The 20,722-nt window shown below is 45.0% G+C and overlaps 1 protein-coding gene across 1 annotated transcript in view; it reads left to right on the plus strand.

The window, feature by feature from the left end:
- The window catches only part of LOC126209944 (cytochrome P450 4C1-like), an 87,298-nt gene that overhangs the window by 57,872 nt on the left and 8,704 nt on the right, over positions 1 to 20,722 (plus strand). The window contains exons 4-5 of the mRNA XM_049939060.1: positions 347 to 577; positions 13,018 to 13,218. Coding sequence (XP_049795017.1) covers positions 347 to 577; positions 13,018 to 13,218 — 432 coding nt within the window. The remainder of the gene's footprint in view (positions 1 to 346; positions 578 to 13,017; positions 13,219 to 20,722) is intronic.

Here is a 20,722-nt window from a genome sequence, read left to right on the forward strand (position 1 = left end):
CGGGTTCGATTCCCGGCTGGGACGGAGATTTTCTCCGCTCAGGGACTGGGTGTTGTGCTGTCCTAATCATCATCATTTCATCCCCATCGACGCGCGAGTCGCCGGAGTGGCGTCTAATCGTAAGACTTGCACCAGGCGACCGGTCTACCCGACGGGAGGCCCTAGCCACACGACATTTCATTTTTACCTGGCTTATCCAAGTAAAGGATTTGTCGAAACAGTTGGAATGGGTCTATTCATCATGAAATACTATTGTGACTTATGTGGTTAGTGGGGACCAGTCTTGCAAGGGAGTACCTCATCCCAAATGGAAACTATGTTTGTCTAATGTCGGTGGTGTTCACAGAAGATGATGGTGCGGCCGTGGTTGCGGAGCAAGTTGCTGCTCCGTCTGACTTCACAGGGCCGCGCCATCTTCAAGTACTACGCGCAGCTGCGGGAGCGGGTAGAGGAGGTCATCGCCATGAGGTCGGCGGCCACAAAGGAGGGACCAGCCAAGACGCGGCGGCGTCTGCTCGAGACTCTGGTGAAGCCTGGTGGGCAGACCGTCCTCCCAGTCTCGGAGGTCCGGGACGAGGTGAGGCGTAGGCGGCTGGGCTGGTGCCACGCTGTTCTTCTAATTACTCTCTAATCACACCTCTCAATGATTATCCTCCTCTGACTTCTCCTTCTTCATTTCAACCTTTCTTGTCCTCTTCCTTCCCCTTCTCTTTAATTCTGTTTATTCTTCCATTCCTGTTCTTCTGTCAACTTCTTCTTCCTCCTCTTCTTCTCCATCCTGATTGTTTTTCTCTGCCTTTCTTCCCCACTTCTTTATTACTATTCTTATTATTGCAGGGTTATTCTAAATTATGGACCAATTTTCAAAAATTTGTCTGTATTCAAGTACAGATCCAAAATGAACAACCTTTATACCAATCGAAAGAGGAAGTTTCAAAGTTCTTGGCGGGCGGATGGTGATAGTTTCAGAAGCGGCCGGTAGAGCTCGGTCGGCAATAGGGCCGTCATTCCAATTCACTGTCAGTTGTGAGTGATACGGCGACGGTGGAGCATACGGTTTTCTGCGTTATTCAGTTCGCGAAAAGTGTGTTGCAAATTGCATTGCAGCAGGCATTTCGCACCTTGTTCGGTATTCAACCACCAACTCGCAAAATCATTAGTCATTGGTTTAAGAAATTTACACAGACTGGGAGTGTATGTAAAGGAAAAAGGACAGCCGACCACGTGTGTCAGAGAATGATGTCCGACGGATTCAAGGAAGTTTTGTGTGCAGTCCCAGTAAGTCTATCAATAGTACCACTCGAGAACTTGAAATACCCTAACCAACTTCTGGCGAAGCAAGCTGGGATCTTTTTACTTCCTCTCTTGTTTTGCCATCTGTGGTGTCACCGCTAGACACCACACTTGCTAGGTGGTAACTTAAATCGGCCGCGGTCCTGTAGTACATGTCGGACCCGCGTGTCGCCACTGTGTATTCGCAAACGTAGCGCCACCACAGGGCAGGTCACAAGACACGGACTTGACCTCGCCCCAGTTGTACGGACGACATAGCTTGCGACTAGACCTACCAAGTATTCCTCTCAATTGCCGAGAGACAGATTAAATAGCCTTCAGCTAGTCCATCGCTACTACCTAGCAAGGCGCCATGTGTATCATTGCTAATTGCTTACTACTATGCAAGAGATGTATTTCAACAAGAAGAACATCATTAAAAGTTAAGTAGATGACAATCTCTCTTCTTTTCTTTATAGTTTTTCATCCAGTCTCCTGTTTCAGAATTTACGCCCGTCTGCGTTAGTTTCGCGTGCACCTAGCCACTCATTGTGTCGAGACCTTAGGGAATCGACACAACACCATCTGCCTCCTTAAATTCATTTTTTCATTTTTTACTAATTACCACTAATATACGTGAGTAAAATCGGCATTTTCATAAAATAGAAAGGTTGACTCTCTTAAATAATATAACACCAGATCTAATTTTGTGCTTACTTTTATGTATGTAACTGATTTTCTAATTTATTTTGACCATTCATAGTTAGTATCTTTTGTTATAGGATGAAAACAGTAATTATTTCCTAACTTAGGTCTATTGTTGACGTATAAACAAATATAAATTCTGTTCAAAAGATGCAATTTTTCTACATATGCAGTCAATTGAATGAAGTACGTTTCATTTGTAATTTCTGTAACTTAAATATCGAACAATGTATAGTTCAGTACGTATTATTGTGATGATATATAAAGGCCAGAATTTTTGGGCTCGAGACAGTCCACGGCCGATTTTCAGACGAGTCACCCGTGCTGGTTAGGTCAACAACAATGCATCAACTTAACTGTGAAATAAATGTAAGGTAAATAGGCTGTATGTTGAAACAATAACATTGTCTGTTCAATACGTACCATATTATTCTGCAAGAATTGTGAACTGTGTGATTAAGGTTTTACTGTTCATAGATATTCAACAGTAAATATTGTAGCAGTATGCTGACGTATGCCTGCAAACTACACTCCTGGAAATTGAAATAAGAACACCGTGAATTCATTGTCCCAGGAAGGGGAAACTTTATTGACACATTCCTGGGGTCAGATACATCACATGATCACACTGACAGAACCACAGGCACATAGACACAGGCAACAGAGCATGCACAATGTCGGCACTAGTACAGTGTATATCCACCTTTCGCAGCAATGCAGGCTGCTATTCTCCCATGGAGACGATCGTAGAGATGCTGGATGTAGTCCTGTGGAACGGCTTGCCATGCCATTTCCACCTGGCGCCTCAGTTGGACCAGCGTTCGTGCTGGACGTGCAGACCGCGTGAGACGACGCTTCAGCCAGTCCCAAACATGCTCAATGGGGGACAGATCCTGAGATCTTGCTGGCCAGGGTAGTTGACTTACACATTCTAGAGCACGTTGGGTGGCACGGCATACATGCGGACGTGCATTGTCCTGTTGGAACAGCAAGTTCCCTTGCCGGTCTAGGAATGGTAGAACGATAGGTTCGATGACGGTTTGGATGTACCGTGCACTATTCAGTGTCCCCTCGATGATCACCAGTGGTGTACGGCCAGTGTAGGAGATCGCTCCCCACACCATGATGCCGAGTGTTGGCCCTGTGTGCCTCGGTCGTATGCAGTCCTGATTGTGGCGCTCACCTGCACGGCGCCAAACACGCATACGACCATCATTGGCACCAAGGCAGAAGCGACTCTCATCGCTGAAGACGACACGTCTCCATTCGTCCCTCCATTCACGCCTGTCGCGACACCACTGGAGGCGGGCTGCACGATGTTGGGGCGTGAGCGGAAGACGGCCTAACGGTGTGCGGGACCGTAGCCCAGCTTCATGGAGACGGTTGCGAATGGTCCTCGCCGATACCCCAGGAGCAACAGTGTCCCTAATTTGCTGGGAAGTGGCGGTGCGGTCCCCTACGGCACTGCGTAGGATCCTACGGTCTTGGCGTGCATCCGTGCGTCGCTGCGGTCCGGTCCCAGGTCGACGGGCACGTGCACCTTCCGCCGACCACTGGCGACAACATCGATGTACTGTGGAGACCTCACGCCCCACGTGTTGAGCAATTCGGCGGTACGTCCACCCGGCCTCCCGCATGCCCACTATACGCCCTCGCTCAAAGTCCGTCAACTGCACATACGGTTCACGTCCACGCTGTCGCGGCATGCTACCAGTGTTAAAGACTGCGATGGAGCTCCGTATGCCACGGCAAACTGGCTGACACTGACGGCGGCGGTGCACAAATGCTGCGCAGCTAGCGCCATTCGACGGCCAACACCGCGGTTCCTGGTGTGTCCGCTGTGCCGTGCGTGTGATCATTGCTTGTACAGCCCTCTCGCAGTGTCCGGAGTAAGTATGGTGGGTCTGACACACCGGTGTCAATGTGTTCTTTTTTCCATTTCCAGGAGTGTATTAATGAGGCTTATCAAATTTTGCCAGTAGTTAACTGGCAATATAACTGCGTGTTATGGGGGGGGAGGAGGGGTGAGGGGGAGGGTTGCGAACAGTGAAAGTAAAGAACTGTGAAACGCAGTTTTTCACCTGTCGGCTACATCTTTTAATGTAGTCAGTGTTGAACTTCCACCCCCCATAGCAACGTAGTATGTCGACACAATCAGCGAGGAAATAAAGCAGGTGAACGTCACAATCTGTATGGAAGGTTCTGATACTGCGTTTGCTGTACAACCACTACCGTTTACAATTTGTGCAGGCTCTCAACCACAATAATAAAGAGAAGCGTCTCGCATTTTGTGGTTATGTGCTAGCGAAGTTCGAGAATGACGCACTTCTACAATGTGTAACTTTTAGCGATGAAGCGACGTTCCACCTTGGTGGAAAAGCCAACAGACACAGTGTTTGCATATGGGGTTTGGAAAATCCACATTTAGCATTGCAACACCAAAGAGACTCAACGAAGATCAATGTGTTCTGTGGCGTATCCCGCACAAACGTTTATGGACCATTTTTCCTTGTGGAAAGAACTGTATCGGGAATCACACACCCGGACATTTTGAAACAATGGCTATTCTCTCAAGCTATGGAAGATTCCCAGGACTTCATTTTCCAGCAGGATGCAGCTGCACCGCATTGGCACTGTGATGTAGCGTTTTGGATGACTTCGTTCCTCAGCGCTGGATCGGTCAGAGGGGACCTGAAGACTTCTGACTTAGTTTAGTTTAGTTTAGTTATGTCAAGCTCCGTAGATCATTTTTACGATTATTTTATCGATATGATGTAGAAGAAGTCAGATTGCAAGATTATATATATATATTCACCCAGTTCTGAAACAGAAACTCGTCCATGGAATAGGAGGAGTTGTCCGAAGGAAATGATCTTAAGCTACATTTAAAACTTGATCTGCTACCAGCCAGACACTTTATGTTCTTGGGGAAATGATCAAATATTTTTGTTGCTGAATAATGTACTCCTTTTTCAGCAACTGACAGCTTCAATAACGGATAGGAAAGGTCATTCTTCCCTTTTAGTGGCGTACGTATGAACATCACTGTTCTTCGCGAATTGAGATGGATTATTTATAACGAATTTCACTAGCGAATATATGTACTCTGATGGTGCAGTTAAAATACCTAACTCCTTGAATAGGTGCCTACATGACGTCCTTGGGTGAACACCACTAATTACTCTCACTGCTCTCTTTTGTGCAATAAGTACTTTACGTCTAAGTGCTGAGTTACCCCAGAAAACTATTCTATAAGACACTATTGAGTGGAAATATGCGAAGTACGTTAGGAGGCTCATCTGTTTATTACCAAGACTAGCGATTGTATAAAAAGCTAAAGAAGCTGAACTTAATAGTTTGAGAAGCTCAGTAATATGCTTCTTCCAGTTAAAGTTGTCATCAATGTGAACACCCAAAAATTTGGAGAAAGCTACCATGTTAACTAAACCGACACACCACGCATTCAGGTAACTCGTTCACTCAGATGGGTAATGGGTCCACCTCCTTCGATGTCGATGCACAAGTATGTCCAACCTCTTACGAGAACCTTTAGAGTAGCGAGCATGGAATATATGGACAGGTTTTGCGGGTATATGGCACTCAGTGGGAGTATGGGTCGGCAGTGAGGCGTGCCGAGATTTCCAGGGAGATTTGTTGAGTGCTGCGTCCGTAATGACACGGTGGTTACCACACCCACCTAGTGAACAGTCCACTTAATGTCTCGATGCTGCTGATACTGGTAACCCCTTCTATTTCCTTTTCTTTCTCCCCCTTCCACCTACTATTTACACAGAAGGCCAACTTATAACAGTTGTGAAAGGGAGCTACAGAGCTAACGTTTATCTCGCTCGGCTGCGAACTGATGGGGGGCTAGGGACCATACAATTGATACAGGGCGTTTCGCAGTTAATGTTACGGACTTTTAGAGGTTATAGAGAGGACTTAGTAGATTACGTTATACATAGGAACCCATGTCCGGAAATGTTTCGTCTCTATATTACAAGGAGAAAAAGAGCTACCCAGTCGCGCGCTAGATGTTTCTTACGCAGTTCGCCTGTTATGGTAGACTACTCACATTCACAAATGGTACGATGATGCGATGTCACATAATGTCCTCTATTTCCGTCTGCCTTGTGTTCATGTTCCTGGTGATGCGTCAGTTCACATCACAGTGACTACAGTCGTGCTGTAGTGACAGGATGCCTGAGTACACGTTTGCAGAGTACAACGATATGAGCCCGCCCGGCTAGCCCCGAGCCTAAAGCGCTGCTTTCCAAGCGGGAAGGCGTGCCTATTAAAACAAAAAAAAGTTCAAATGTGTGTGAAATCTTAACTGCTAAGGTCATCAGTCCCTAAGCTTACACACTACGTAGCCTAAATTATCCTAAGGACAAACACACACACCCATGTCCAAGGGAGGACTCGAACCTCCGCCGGGACCAGCCGCACAGTCCATGACCGCAGCGCCCTAGACCGCTCGGTTAATCCCGCCCGGCGGCGTGCCTGTCCCTGGCACGAATCTGCCCGGCGGATTAGTGTTTAGGTCCGGTATTCCGGCTAGCCTGTGGATGGTTTTTAAGGCGGTTTTCCATCTGCCTCGGCGAATGCGGGCTGTTTCCCCTTATTCCACCTCAGTTACACTATGTCGGCGATTGTTGCGTAGACACTGTCTCTACGTATGCATACACCATAATTACTCTACCATTTGGGTTCCTGGGAGTGGGAGGTCCACTGGGGGCCGAACCCTGGGTTCGGTATGGGGCGGCGGTGGGGCGGGTGGACTACTGTAGCCTCTTGTGGGGTTGTGAACCACTGAGGGCTACGGAGAGACGAAGTCTCCCTGTAGTTTCTAGGTCCCTGGTGCAATACACACATACATACATATACACACCGATATGTCTTTAATTTATGGTGAAGCTTGTAGTACTGCAAGAGAATCTCAACGTCTGTGCCACGCGTACTTTCCAAATCGTGTGATTCCATCACATCGCATGTTTGCCAGAGTAGAACAACGGCTGCGCGAAAGTGAGAAATTCGCAAGCAATAGAGCAAACTGGGGTGTTCCAAGATGGCAACACACTGTCATACTGGAAGAGGAGGTGCTTCGTAAAGTTGAAGAGAACCCATCGACGAGGACTCGAGCCACTGCACGTGACTTGGATGTCTCTCACTCGTCTGTCTGGAGTGTTCTGCACGAGAAGTAACACCACTCATACAGCCTCAGAAGGCACACGCTATGCTCGCGGCGGTTCAAATGGTTCAAATGGCTCTGAGCACTATGGGACTCAACTGCTGAGGTCATTAGTCCCCTAGAACTTAGAACTAGTTAAACCTAACTAACCTAAGGACATCACAAACATCCTTGCCCGAGGCAGGATTCGAACCTGCGACCGTAGCGGTCTTGCCGTTCCAGACTGCAGCGCCTTTAACCGCACGGCCACTTCGGCCGGCGCTCGCGGCGGATTTTGTGCCTTTTGTCAATTTCTGTACTTGGTTTCTACACCATTGCGTGGATTTTCCTCAGTTTCCAACGCGAATCTTGTTCACCGATGAAGCGTATTTAAACATGGAAACTGTTTTGAACGCTCAAAACAACCACATACGGGCTGAAGAAAACTCCAAAGCCATTTGCACACGAAGATTTCCGCATACCTTCGGCACCAGTGTTCGGGCAGCTGCTCGTATCCGCGATGGTCGTGTGACTGGGCCGTTCATCCTTGCTCCCAACCTGTGTCAGGTACTCGATATGCCTGCAACAAGTGATGGCGGAGCTTTTGAAAGGTGCGCCACTGGACATTCGGCAGTAATTGTGGTCCCAGCCCGATGACGTGGCAATTCATTTTGTAGTCCTCGTCTGAAATCACGGGGACAGGTGGATCAGTCGAGGTGGATCACGTGCTCGGTAACAGCGGTCCCCAGATTTAACCCCTTCGGAGTTTTTCTTGTGGGGCCACATGAAGAGTCTCGTAGACGAGACCCCTGTCCAGTCGAAGGAGGATCTGGTTCCACAGATCGTGGCTGCTGATGAAGTGATGAACCTTACACCACGCATGTTCGACGGAGTTTATGCGAACTTACTGCGCAAACACAAACCCGCTGGGCAGAAGAGGTGATTAGGATTGTGGAAAGGGCCAAATAAGCTGTCGGTCAGTTTCACTTTTAAAATTGTAATTTAATAACACCTTTAAACCAAAACGGCACATTGCCGAACATTTACAACTACGAGTTTCAAAACCCAATTCTTTCACGGCTGAAGGTCTCCAAACAATAAATCTTAAAAAGCAACAAGATAAATGTAAAGTGACTGAAGACATGCAGTTATAATTGCAAATAAAATAATTAAAATATATATATATATATATATATATATATATATATATATATATATATATATATATCACAGCTAGGCGGAAAGCCTCAAGGCAAAAGTTGACAAAAATATCATATATAAGGTGCAATACAAACGGGTGAAGGCTACAATTAAATTTCAAAATTTTGAAATATATTACCATAATCTTTTAAGGGGCTCCGGAACGCCCTATACTTGCAATGTTAAAATAACGCTTATAAGTTACATCTTTCCTCACAAAGTATTTGAGGTAGGAAGTTGAACATTTTACAGATTATTTATTGGAATATGGGCTACAACTTAACACAGGGATTTTACAAAATTTTAGTTCAGTAATTAAAGATGATTTTTTTTCAATTGTAATGAAAATTCACAACATTTTTTTGCAATTTTTTATTTATATATTCAAAAATATACAGTTTTTTGGAAAAAGGCTGTGTTAAATTATGCAGAAGGTACTGTGTAACATTTACTGAAAGTTTGAAACAAATATGTTTGGAAGATCCTTAGAAAACATGTAATTAGTATGAGAAAATAAAAGTTTTGGGTATCGAGCGACAAAGATTGGATTAACTTTTTATTGCATTCCAGGTCCATAAGATGGATTCTCTTCATCCTCTGCAAACTCCTCCTCCAGCTTCCTCTTGTTCCTCCTCCTGTTTACTCTTGCTTGTATTTCTAGACTCTTTACAGCCCTGTCTGCAGCCCGAAGGCGTTCCTTGTCTAAAGCAAGCATCGCTCGTACCATGTTAGAACCTATCTTCATTCCCATATTTCTAAATACCTTGCACCTTACAATGTTGCCATCATTGAAAGTCGCAACAGCATCATACACACCAAAGTGAAGTGTTTCTATTCCAACAAATAGAGTCTTGAGGATTCTCGACCATATAACACTATTTACACTTTCATTGGGGTTTTGAGTTTTTCCGTGAATACACTTTTTCAACAGTTCAGGTGCTGCTAAGTCTCTGAAAATAGGTTTTATCACCGCCATTATTGCATGAGACTGACTATGCTTATGAGTGTACACTTCACCAGTTAGCAATCCTTTGTTATATTTACACCAACTGTCTTCTTCTTTGGGACACAAGCTATGTTGGGGATTTTCATCGTCTTTATTGTTTACAGTAATAACACATACCTTTGGCTTTTCAACATTTCTCCTTTTCTTAAAAGTCTTCAGAGGATTTCTAATAACTTTACTTTTACTCATTATTATACTTCAACAAAACAGAGACTCAAGAAACAGAATTAATTACGAATATTTTCGAGATAACGACAGAGTAAATAAACATGAAACAATCGACAATCACACCAGCGATATATATTGAACCATCACAGGTTAGCCACAACACATACTTTATCTCACATGACTAAAATGTACCTGATGAACACGGACGTTAATAATAACACCATTTGACAACAGTTTAACAGCGCCACAGTGGGTCACGCCCATGTAGAACACATTTCAAAAAAATTTTTAAAGTAGTTGTTTTCATGATTTTGAGCCTTTCCGGAGCCCCTTAAGGCAGAAGTCAGCAATGTTTTCGCTTAAGTGGAAATTTTGAGAATAAGGCTTTAAGCGGCTGAAGGCCCACAGCTGATCTTCCAAAAATTCAAAAAATACCTTAGCCTTTAAGTTTTCAATGGCTGAACGCATACTAAATGGAAAAGCAACGCAACGACAATAACTAAATTTAAGAATAAGGTTTTAAGCGGCTGAAGGCCCACAATTGATTTACATAAATTGATTTACAGGGAGGGAGGGTGGCTGCCCTCGACACATTAACGTTTGCTTAGGTGAAACAGGTGCTGGGCCCAACTACACTTGATCCGTCGGTAACCCAACCAAGAGACAGTTACGGACCGACCGACCGAACGACTTGCTAGCCACCAACCGGTACTTAAAAAATAGTGGCCACAAGGTAGAAAATTCCGCTGGTACACTTAAATTTGAAATAAGGTAATATAGTTAACTTCACCAAAAAGGAAAACTGCCTGAATTAACGTCAGTGGCCAGGGCGGGTAACCGGAACACTAATGGCCACAATGCAGAAAATTTCGCTAGTGCACTTGAATTGTGGTGAACCAATATAGTTAATTCTACCGCACGGCGGTTCGATTTCACCACTACAAACACTCGGTGTTGCTCACAGGAAAAGCTCCCGAACAGCGAACCACCGAAACGAACGACACAACATGATCCGACGTGACTTGGGTACTTAACAGACCACCCAACTTTGACGTCCTGGGTCGGTGGGCCACGAAGCTCGTAGCTATCGGACAGATCCACACACGCTCCGACACTGCGCAGGCACCGCCAGCGGAACCAGCCGACTGCAGCACACTGAGATATCCTCTCTGGTCCTCACCAACCGACCGACTGCCCGCACACCCCCTGGCCGAAAACTATATGAACAAGACGAAAGATGGTACACGGTGCAAATATCGATACACATCGCTGCTGCCACACGTAGAAGGATGAAGAACCACAGCATAAGCGCAACAACGACGGGAAACCAAACACAGGTAGCCAAGTCAAGGAAACGCATAGTTCGGAGTGAGCACGACTCACACTGTGTGCATCGAACTTGGTGGTTGTCATATCGAACAGCTGTTATAACATCATAGTAAATAGGAGTGAAATCTGTACATATTATTTTCCATGTGACATAGAAAACAACCGTTTCTGGAGATTGGTTCCTATGTAAAACTTGATTTACTAAGGCCCTCTACAACGTCTGGAAGCGAGCAACATAAACTGTGAAACTCCCTGTATAAGGACGCCTAAAATTTTCAAAGCATGTCATTCTCAATGGAGAGAAGGCTTCCGAAGTAAGAGTGATTTCAGGTGTGCCGCAGGGGAGTGTCGTAGGACCGTTGCTATTCACAGTATAGATAAATGGCCTTGTGGATGACATCGGAAGTTCACTGAGGCTTTTTGCGGATGATGCTGTGGTATATCGAGAGGTTGTAACAACGGAAAATTGTACTGAAATGCAGGAGGATCTGCAGCGAATTGACGCATGGTGCAGGGAATGGCAATTGAATCTCAATGTAGACAAGTGTAATGTGCTGCGAATACATAGAAAGAAATATCCCTTATCATTTAGCTACAATATAGCAGGTCAGCAACTGGAAGCAGAAAATGCCATAAATTATCTGGGAGTACGCATTAGGAGTGATTTAAAATGGAATGATCATATAAAGTTGATCGTAGGTAAAGCAGATGCCAGACTGAGATTCATTGGAAGAATCCTAAGGAAATGCAATCCGAAAACAAAGGAAGTAGGTTACAGTACGCTTGTTCGCCCGCTGCTTGAATACTGCTCACCAGTGTGGGATCCGTGTCAGATAGGGTTGATAGAAGAGATAGAGAAGATCCAACGGAGAGCAGCGCGCTTCGTTACAGGATCATTTAGTAATCGCGAAAGCGTTACGGAGATGATAGATAAACTCCAGTGGAAGACTCTGCAGGAGAGACGCTCAGTAGCTCGGTACGGGCTTTTGTTGAAGTTTCGTGAACATACCTTCTCCGAAGAGTCAAGAAGTATATTGCTCCCTCCTACGAATATCTCCACGAACAATACGAGACTGGAATAGAAGGGAGAACCGATAGAGGTACTCAAGGTACCCTCAGCCATACACCGTCAGGTGGCTTGCGGAGTGTGGATGTAGATGTAGATGCAATCGGACTCTCATGAAAACGGGTGAGAGTTGCGTCTTCCTGTTTGCATATGTTGACGTCCTAGTTGTGCGCTACACATCCTGTCAGTATGAATCAAATCGGTAAGGGAAAGTTCGTACAGTCCCCTCATGAGCTTAATGTTCTCATTCGATGGACAGTTCACATCACCAGTGTCTGAAGTTCTCAGTTCATATGACTCTGTGGAGAGGTTTGGAATTTAAGGCAGGATATCATTGCAGAGACTGGTGATCAGGGGGTTTACGCCACCACACTATCCCCTTTGCTGTGAGGGCAATGGGAAGGCAGGCGACAGCAAGTGGCGGACCCACGCGGCTACTTCGACTCGATCACAAGCCCAGTTAGGGCCATTGTTGTGAAAACTTCCTGGCAGATTAAAACTGTGTGCCAGACCGGGACTCGAACTCGGGACTTTTGCCTTTCGCGGGCAAGTGCTCTACCGACTGAGCTACCCAAACACGACTCACGACCCGTCCTCACAGCTTTACTTCCTCCACTGCCTCGTCTCCTACCGTCCTGAGGACGCGTCGTGAGTCGTGCTTAGGTAACTCAGTTGGTAGAGCACTTGCCCGCGAAAGGCAAAGGTCCCGAGTTCGAGTCTCCGTCCGGCCCACAGTTTTCATGTGCCAGGAAGTTCCATATCGGCATACACTCCGCTGCAGAGTGAAAATATCATTCAGGGCTACTGTTGCCGCCAGAGTTGGCAGTTCTGCGCGCTACATGTCGCACCGTTATGTCCTCAACTCACTTGCAACTTTAATCTTGTATTCAAATGCACTATACTACAAACGCCAAATAAGCAAAATTTTTTGATGTTCTATCATTCCTTGTACAGTAGTTTTAACAATTTTCCTCTCCTCATTCGTGAGTAGCTTTGGGGTGGTGTTGGAGTCTGTATTTTCAATATCCATGAGGATTAATTGTGGTCATTGTGCGCAGTGAACCGTGCCTCGAAGCTAAAGTAACTGTGACACTTTTGCAGCTGGTGACTATGGCACTGACCGCCACCGACACGACGGCTGTGTGCATCAGCTACGTGCTGGCGGTGCTGGCGCTCCACCCAGAGTGGCAGGACGCGGCCCACCGGGAGCTGAAGGACGTCTTCGGCGAGGGAGACGACTACCTGCGTGCTGCCAGCATCGCAGAGCTGGCCAGCCTCAGGGTCTTGGAGAGCATCATCAAGGTGAGCCGCTACTCACTAATCGATCCGTGAGGTCACAAGTCGTGCATCTAGAGGAGCCCACTAAGTTTCATGTGTGGACCACCATTCTGGGACTTCAGAGTAGATTTTTTGTTGGTGGTCGAAGTAGCACTGGAGAACACCATCAAGGTGGGCAGTCACCCACTAATTTCAATATCTCACACCTGTAGTCAGTAATCACGCTATGGGAGTATGCGCATAAGGTTGTACATGTGTACCTCTATTTTGAGACTTCAGCTTTGATTCGCTGTTGATGGCGGTAGTACCGAGGTAAACAGTTAGCCAGTAATTGCTATGTCTCACAAATACAGTCAGACCTTGCCTCATCAGAGAATGTCCACAATTTGAGACTTCAGACTGAATTTGTTGTTGCTAGTGATAGCTGCGCTGGAGAGCGACATCTAGAAGCTTTACAAGCAAGTATTTCAGTTAGTGTAACCATTTAACCCACCACTGCACGGCTTTTCTTTAGGAAACCAATTTCACTGAAAAAAAGTATCTGAGGATAGGGTCAGACAGACAAAATACTATGTAATAGCTTGAATACTGAACTTTTGATTTATTCAGTACTTTAGATTTGCTGACAGTCTCGTTTAGCTACACTCGACCTTTGTCAAAGATTATCGATTTTGAACTGTTTCTGCCAACATTATGGCGCCCAACGGAGTGTGGCTCGATGGTGCGGGATTGTATGTTGCCATATGCCAACATTACGGAGATACAAGTGGTATACTTAATATTACACGTAATTTTACGGTTTTGTTGCAAAATGGCAACAGCATGCAACACAGGATTAGGAATTACTGCTTACAGTAGCTTCGCCAAGGCACTGATCCATAACTCTGCCGTCCTGCGGTCGGCAGGAACGAACAAACGATGAAGTTTGAACACGCTTTATTTAACTAAAACAACTTGTTGGCGTGCACTAATTTCCAGACTCAAGAACAACAAGAAAGACAATAAATCTTGTGGTGGTGAAAGCTGGATAAAAGTTACAAGACAATGAAAAGAAATAATAACAACCAAAATATTACGCTACATAGTTCCAAAGTGGCGTTACGCCCAACAAGATACAAATTTCTACAAAAGACTACGGCGAGTGTTTACTGGGCTAGATCTGGTGTAGGTATTGGCCAGAGCTGTCCTAGCTGTAGGTACACACTGACGGTCTGACTCTTCTGGCATGCTTATAACACCGATTCTGCGCAGTGCTACACTTAGTCACATTACTTCCAATTGTTGGATCTCCGTCAAACGGCTTTTCACTAAGTAGTTCCGTGTTTATGAGGAAAGTCTGTTGATGTTTACATTCACTGGCGATGTTTTGATATGAACTCTTGAAGGGAGGTCAGCAGCCCACCTTGCTTGTATGTTGTGCGGGCCTTCTAAATGATAAGATGCCGCTACGACAATACCTAGAACAGAAATAGTGTGCAACGTGGTCTACGACAAATTTTACGCTTATGTCACCTCTGGTTCCCCATACAGACATAGGTCCCATCCTCTTCTAGCAGGTTAGCAAGTGGAAGCAGCTAATTTCATAAATTTTTTGGGAGTAGGCATTAGGAGTGATTTAAAATGGAATGATCATATAAAGTTGATCGTCGGTAAAGCGGATGCCAGACTGAGATTCATTGGAAGAATTAATGCAATCCGAAAACAAAGGAAGTAGGTTACAGTACACTTGTTCGCCAACTGCTTGAATATTGCTCACCAGTGTGGGATCCGCACCAGATAGGGTTGATAAAAGAGATAGAGAAGATCCAACGGAGAACAGACTTTGCAGGAGAGACACTCAGTAGCTCGGTACGGGCTTTCGTTGAAGTTTCGAGAACATACCTTCACCGAGGAGTCAAGCAGTATATTGCTCCCTCCTACGTATATCTCGCGAAGAGACCATGAGGATAAAATCAGAGAAATTAGAGCCCACACAGAGGCATACCGACAATCTTTCTTTGCACAAACAATACTAGACTGGAATAGAAGGGAGAACCGGTAGAGGTACTCAAAGTACCCTCTGCCACACACCGTCAGGTGGCTTGCGGAGTATGGATGTAGATGTAGATGTAGCACGGCTTATGACTGCAGTTGTGAGGAAAGTCAGTTGATAGGTTCCACATGTGGACCACTATTCTGGGACCTCATATTAGATTTACCGTCGTCTTCGGCTGTGGTGCTGTCAGAGGACACCAGCAAGCTGAGCTGTTAGACACGAGCTACGGTATTCCAAACTGAAGGCGCAAGGTCTGCAGTGAGAGAATGTTACGCCCCCGTCCCCTGGCCCTTAAGTTTCCAAATTGCTTTTGGACTTCATTCTACACTTGTTTTATGTTGTTGGTTGTGGTAGTTTTCGGAAGCACCTCTGAGATGAAGAGTACCCACTGGCTTCCACGTTTTGGGACTGCTGTCACAAAATATACAATGAGAGGATGCATCGAAGGTAGTGGATATTTTTTAAATTTATATTGGATTTACTGTTGCTTAAGGTGGTGCTATTGGAGAGCACCACCAAGCTGAACTATTACCCTTTATCTCCCATGTCTTGCAACTGCATTAACAAACCATGCACCCTAGAAGAATCTGCAATACCTGTTGTTGTGGTCTTCAGCCCTGAGACTGGTTTGATGCAGCTCTCCATGCTACTCTATCCTGTGCAAGCTTCTTCATCTCCCAGTACTTACTGCAACCTACATCGTTCTGAATCTGCTTAGTGTATTCATCTCTTGGTCTCCCTCTACGATTTTTACCCTCCACGCTGCCCTCCAACGGTAAATTTGTGCTCACCTGATGCCTCAGAACATGTCCTACCAACCGGTCACTTCTTCTTGTCAAGTTGTGCTACAAACTCCTCTTCTCCCCAATTCTATTCAATGCCTCCTCATTAGTTATGTGATCTACCCATCTAATCTTCAGCATTCTTTTGTAGCACCACATTTCGAAAGCTTCTTTTCTCTTCTTGTCCAAACTATTTATCGTCCACGTTTCACTACCATACATGGCTACACTCCATACAAATACTTTCAGAAACGACTTCCTGACACTTAAATCTATACTCGATGTTAATCAATTTCTCTTCTTCAGAAACGCTTTCCTTGCCATTGCCAGTCTACATTTTATATCCTCTCTACTTCGAACATCATCAGTTATTTTGCTCCCCATATAGCAAAACTCCTTTACTATTTTAAGTGTCTTATTTCCTAATCTAATTCCCTCAGCATCACCAAACTTAATTCGACTACATTCCATTATCCTCGTTTTGCTTTTGTTGATGTTCATCTTATATCCTCCTTTCAAGACACTGTCCATTCCGTTCAACTGCTCTTCCAAGTCCTTTGCTGTCTCTGATAGAATTTCAATGTCATCGGCGAACCTCAAAGTTTTTCTTTCTTCTCCACGGATTTTAATACCTACTCCGAATTTTTCTTTTGTTTCCTCCACTGCTTGCTCAATATACAGATTGAATAACATCCGGGAGAGGCTACAACCCTGTCTCACTCCCTTCCCAACCACTGCTTCTCATTCGTGCCCCTCGACTCTTATAACTGCCATCTGGTTTCTGTACAAATTGTAAATAGCCTTTCGCTCCCTGTATTTTACCCCAGCCACCTTTATAATTTGAAAGAGAGTATTCCAGTCAATACCTAAATACACTAATAAGCCCAACAATTATGACCATGTGTGTGTTGGTCTACCTTTAGAATGCATGAATTACAGTCCTGTAGCTGATGTGTGCATAGGTGGTGCCAGTAGAGATATCCATCAGGTACAGATCGGTCTAGATTATTGCGCATTTACAGCAGTCGCAGTTGACGATGTCGGTGAGTCACCATGGGAACACACGGTCGTCGTCTCCCGCTGAGCCACGTGTTCAACAATGCACGCTGAGCGGTGTGCACCGGAAAACGTGCGCTTGCGCCAGCGTTGCACTCTGTCGTCACGCCTGCTTTACAGAGTTACCTTTACAATCTGTTTTTAGGCATTGATACCCAACAACTTGTCTCCTACCAACGGTTTCACTATCCTTCAACCACTTTTCGTGGTTGCTGACTTCAGATGCGTTTATTAGCCAGACTGGTAATTAGGCATACAGCCCTTCATCAGTGGAATCTGGTATAGAGGATAAACAAACGATGTACAAAGAGCTACGCCGATGACTCAATTACAAAAATGGTTCAAATGGCTCTAAGCACTATGGGACTAGACATATGGGGTCATCAGTCCCCTAGGCTAGACCTGCGTAAATCTAACTAACCTAAGGACATCACACACAGCCATGCCCGAGACAGGATTCGAACCGGCGACCGTAGCAGCAGCGCGGTTAACGTAATTACACTTTGTGTACACTAAAGTAGAGACATAAGATTTTGTGTATTGTGTATTGAACCAGTGACCTAGAAACGACGGAGAGGCTTCGTACCTCCGTAGCCCTCAGTGGTTCTCAACTCCACAACAGGCCACAGCAGTCCACTCACACCACCACCACCCCATACCGAACCCAGTGTTAATGTGCGGTTCTGCCCCAGGAACGTCTTATACCAAACGAGTGTTTGCGTGGTAGAGTAATTACGGTGTGCAAGTACGTGGAGACCGTGTATGTGCAGCAGTCGCCGACATAGTGTAACTGAGGCGGAATGAGTGGAACCAGCCCGCATTCGCCGAATCAGATGAAAAACCGCCTTAAGGAGGGGGGCTAGGACGTCAAACGGGCCGACTTGGAGCAGGAGAGGCACCACAGGACATTTTATTTTCTACTGTCTATACTTTTACAAATAAATTCATGAAACTTTGTCAGCATGACCAGGAAGGATTCAGGATTCACACTCGTAGCAGCGGAAGTTCAAAAACATAACAAAATAAATTTTTTTACATGCGATGTTTTATCATTTTTTCACTTACTATTGGCTGCATTTGTTGCTATAGGTACACTTTTCTTCATAAGTAAGAGAGACTGTTCGATGAATTTTGCACAGCATACAAACGACACTTACAGGTGTCTGAAAGTCTAGAATCTATTTAATTTATGAAAAAATGAATGAGCTGTTACGTTTTAAACTTTATGTTTAGAAAAAAAATCAAATTTTATGGTTAATTATCTCAATTTTTACCACAGTTTCTAATAGATTTGGAAAATTCTAGAGTTTCATACACCTGTAAGTGTGGTTTGTATGCTGTGCAAAATTCATCGAGGAATCTCTCTTACTTGTGAAGAAAAATGTTCCTATATCAACAAATGCAGCCAATAGTAAGCGAAAAAATTTCACATGTAAAAAAAATTATTTTGTTATGTTTTTGAACTTCCACTGCTATGAGTGTGAATTCCGAATCCTTCCTGGTCATGCTGACAAAGTTTTATGAATTAATTTGTAAAAGTATAGACAGTAGAATATAAAATGTCCTGTGGTGCCTCTCCTGCTCCAAGTCGGCCCGTTTGACGTCCTCCCCCCCTTAAAAACCATCCACAGGCTGGCCGGCACACCGGACCTCGACACTTACCCCTACAGGCGGATGCGCGCCGGGGTCCGGCACACATTCCTGCTCGGGAAGCAGTGCGTTAGACCGCGCAGCTAGCCGGGAGGGCGACGTAAGATTACTTACACATTGTGCTTGTGAACATCAAACGATGTATGAGTAAAGTATAAACTTTCCATACTGATTAAAAATGATGCCGCTCTAGAAAACAAAGAATGTCGAAAATATTTATCATTTAACTACGAGGGTAAGTCGAAAATTAAAGGGGCTTTTGAGAAAAGGAATATTTATTCTAATGATAGAAAAATGAAGTATACATTACTCTTCTTTATAACGTCCCTGCACATCAACATACTTTGTCCAACATGATACAATTTTTTTTAATTCGTGGATAAAAAAGGATTTTGGTTGCACCTGTAACCAGCTTCGCACCACGTCAATGACTTCTGCATCTTCTTCGCCTGAGCGCTTCCTTCAATGGTCTAAATATATGGAAGTCGCTTGGAGCCAGGTCTGGGCTGAATAGCCGGTGTTCCAGCAATTTGAATCCCAGCTCCTTTACCGGTTCGGCCGTCCGTTTGCAAGAATGTGACCGAGCGTTATCTTCCTGCAAGATGACACCTTTTCTCAGTCTTCTGCGACGATTAGATCTGATTGCAGATTTCAGTTCAGTCCGCAACATATCACAACAGTTCTCACTCTTGGGGCTAAAATGAACGGCTACCACACCTTCCATGTACCAGAGTATTATCAGCATAATCTTACCAGCTGATGGTTGACGTTTAAATTTCTTAATTTCTGGTGATGATGGGTGTTCCTAACCGTGCTCACAAACTTACTTTCCGGTTCGTGATGATACACACACTTTCGTCTGCAGTAACGATTTGCTGTAAAAATCCATCTCCTCGCGATGATAAATGGGCCAGATGTTTACAAAAGATGTCCGCCCTTGCAACTCATGTTTAGTTGAGAATTATTTCGGTGCCCACCTTACACACACTTTCCGAAAACTTAGCCTATCGCTGAACTTTGACTGGTTGTGAAGTACTGTCGATTTCGTGCAATGTGATTCGTCTGTTTTCGATCGCCATAATCCTCAACGACTTCCAAACGTTCCTCAGTTATCGACGTCGATGGCCTGCCCTGTCTTTCCCCGTCACACATAGTTGTTCTTCCCTGTTTGAAGCGCTCTATCTGTTCGTATATCTTACCTGGTGATAAACAGCTGTCACCGTACTGCGCTTGCATTCGACGAATAATTTCCGCAGGTTTAACACCCTTCCCAAACATAAAGCAAATCACAACCCTCATTGCCACCTCGGTGCAGATCGACGATGGAGCTGCCACGTTTCACGGCCTGCTGCAATACGGCGACTAGCGCGTAAGTAAGATTGAAACGTTGTACAGAATTTCTTGCAGTGCTACCAAGCCCTACGACGATAAACTGCAATAGTAGCTTTACTTTTTGACTCCCCCCCGTGTAATCCTCCACAAAATCATAGCTACCGTACCTTTCCCTCCAGTACACAGAACATCGTGTGTACATGTTACAAAGCTGCTAAATGCTAAATGCTGTGGCAATCATCATCTCGTGTGTAAACATGATCATCACAGTAGTCCTATCAATTACGTGAAGCGCAATGTTACCACTCTGCCGTGATGTCACAATAAGAAAACATGGCACTCCAGTAGTACAAGTCTGTGAGAACATTCTTAAACAGATCCGTAGCATGCGCCCACTATTATTTTAAATACACACTTCAGAAATGTTTTGCATCACCCCAGTTCCCAGGATTCCTGAAGACAGACGTTGCCTGTGCATACTGTAATACAGACACAGTCCCTTTGATTGTTCAGAGATGTCACTAAACCCACTCAAATATACGAACAACCACGCATGAGCAGCGTCTATTAGACGGAGGGGGTCCGACCGCCGATCATTTCCAGTCATTTCACCAGGAAGAAGGTACACGGCTCGTGTTGTCTGTAGTTCAACCTTGCCTGGGCGGTCGATACC

The sequence above is a fragment of the Schistocerca nitens genome, chromosome 10 (genome assembly GCF_023898315.1).
Source record: "Schistocerca nitens isolate TAMUIC-IGC-003100 chromosome 10, iqSchNite1.1, whole genome shotgun sequence".
Lineage (NCBI taxonomy): Eukaryota > Metazoa > Arthropoda > Insecta > Orthoptera > Acrididae > Schistocerca > Schistocerca nitens.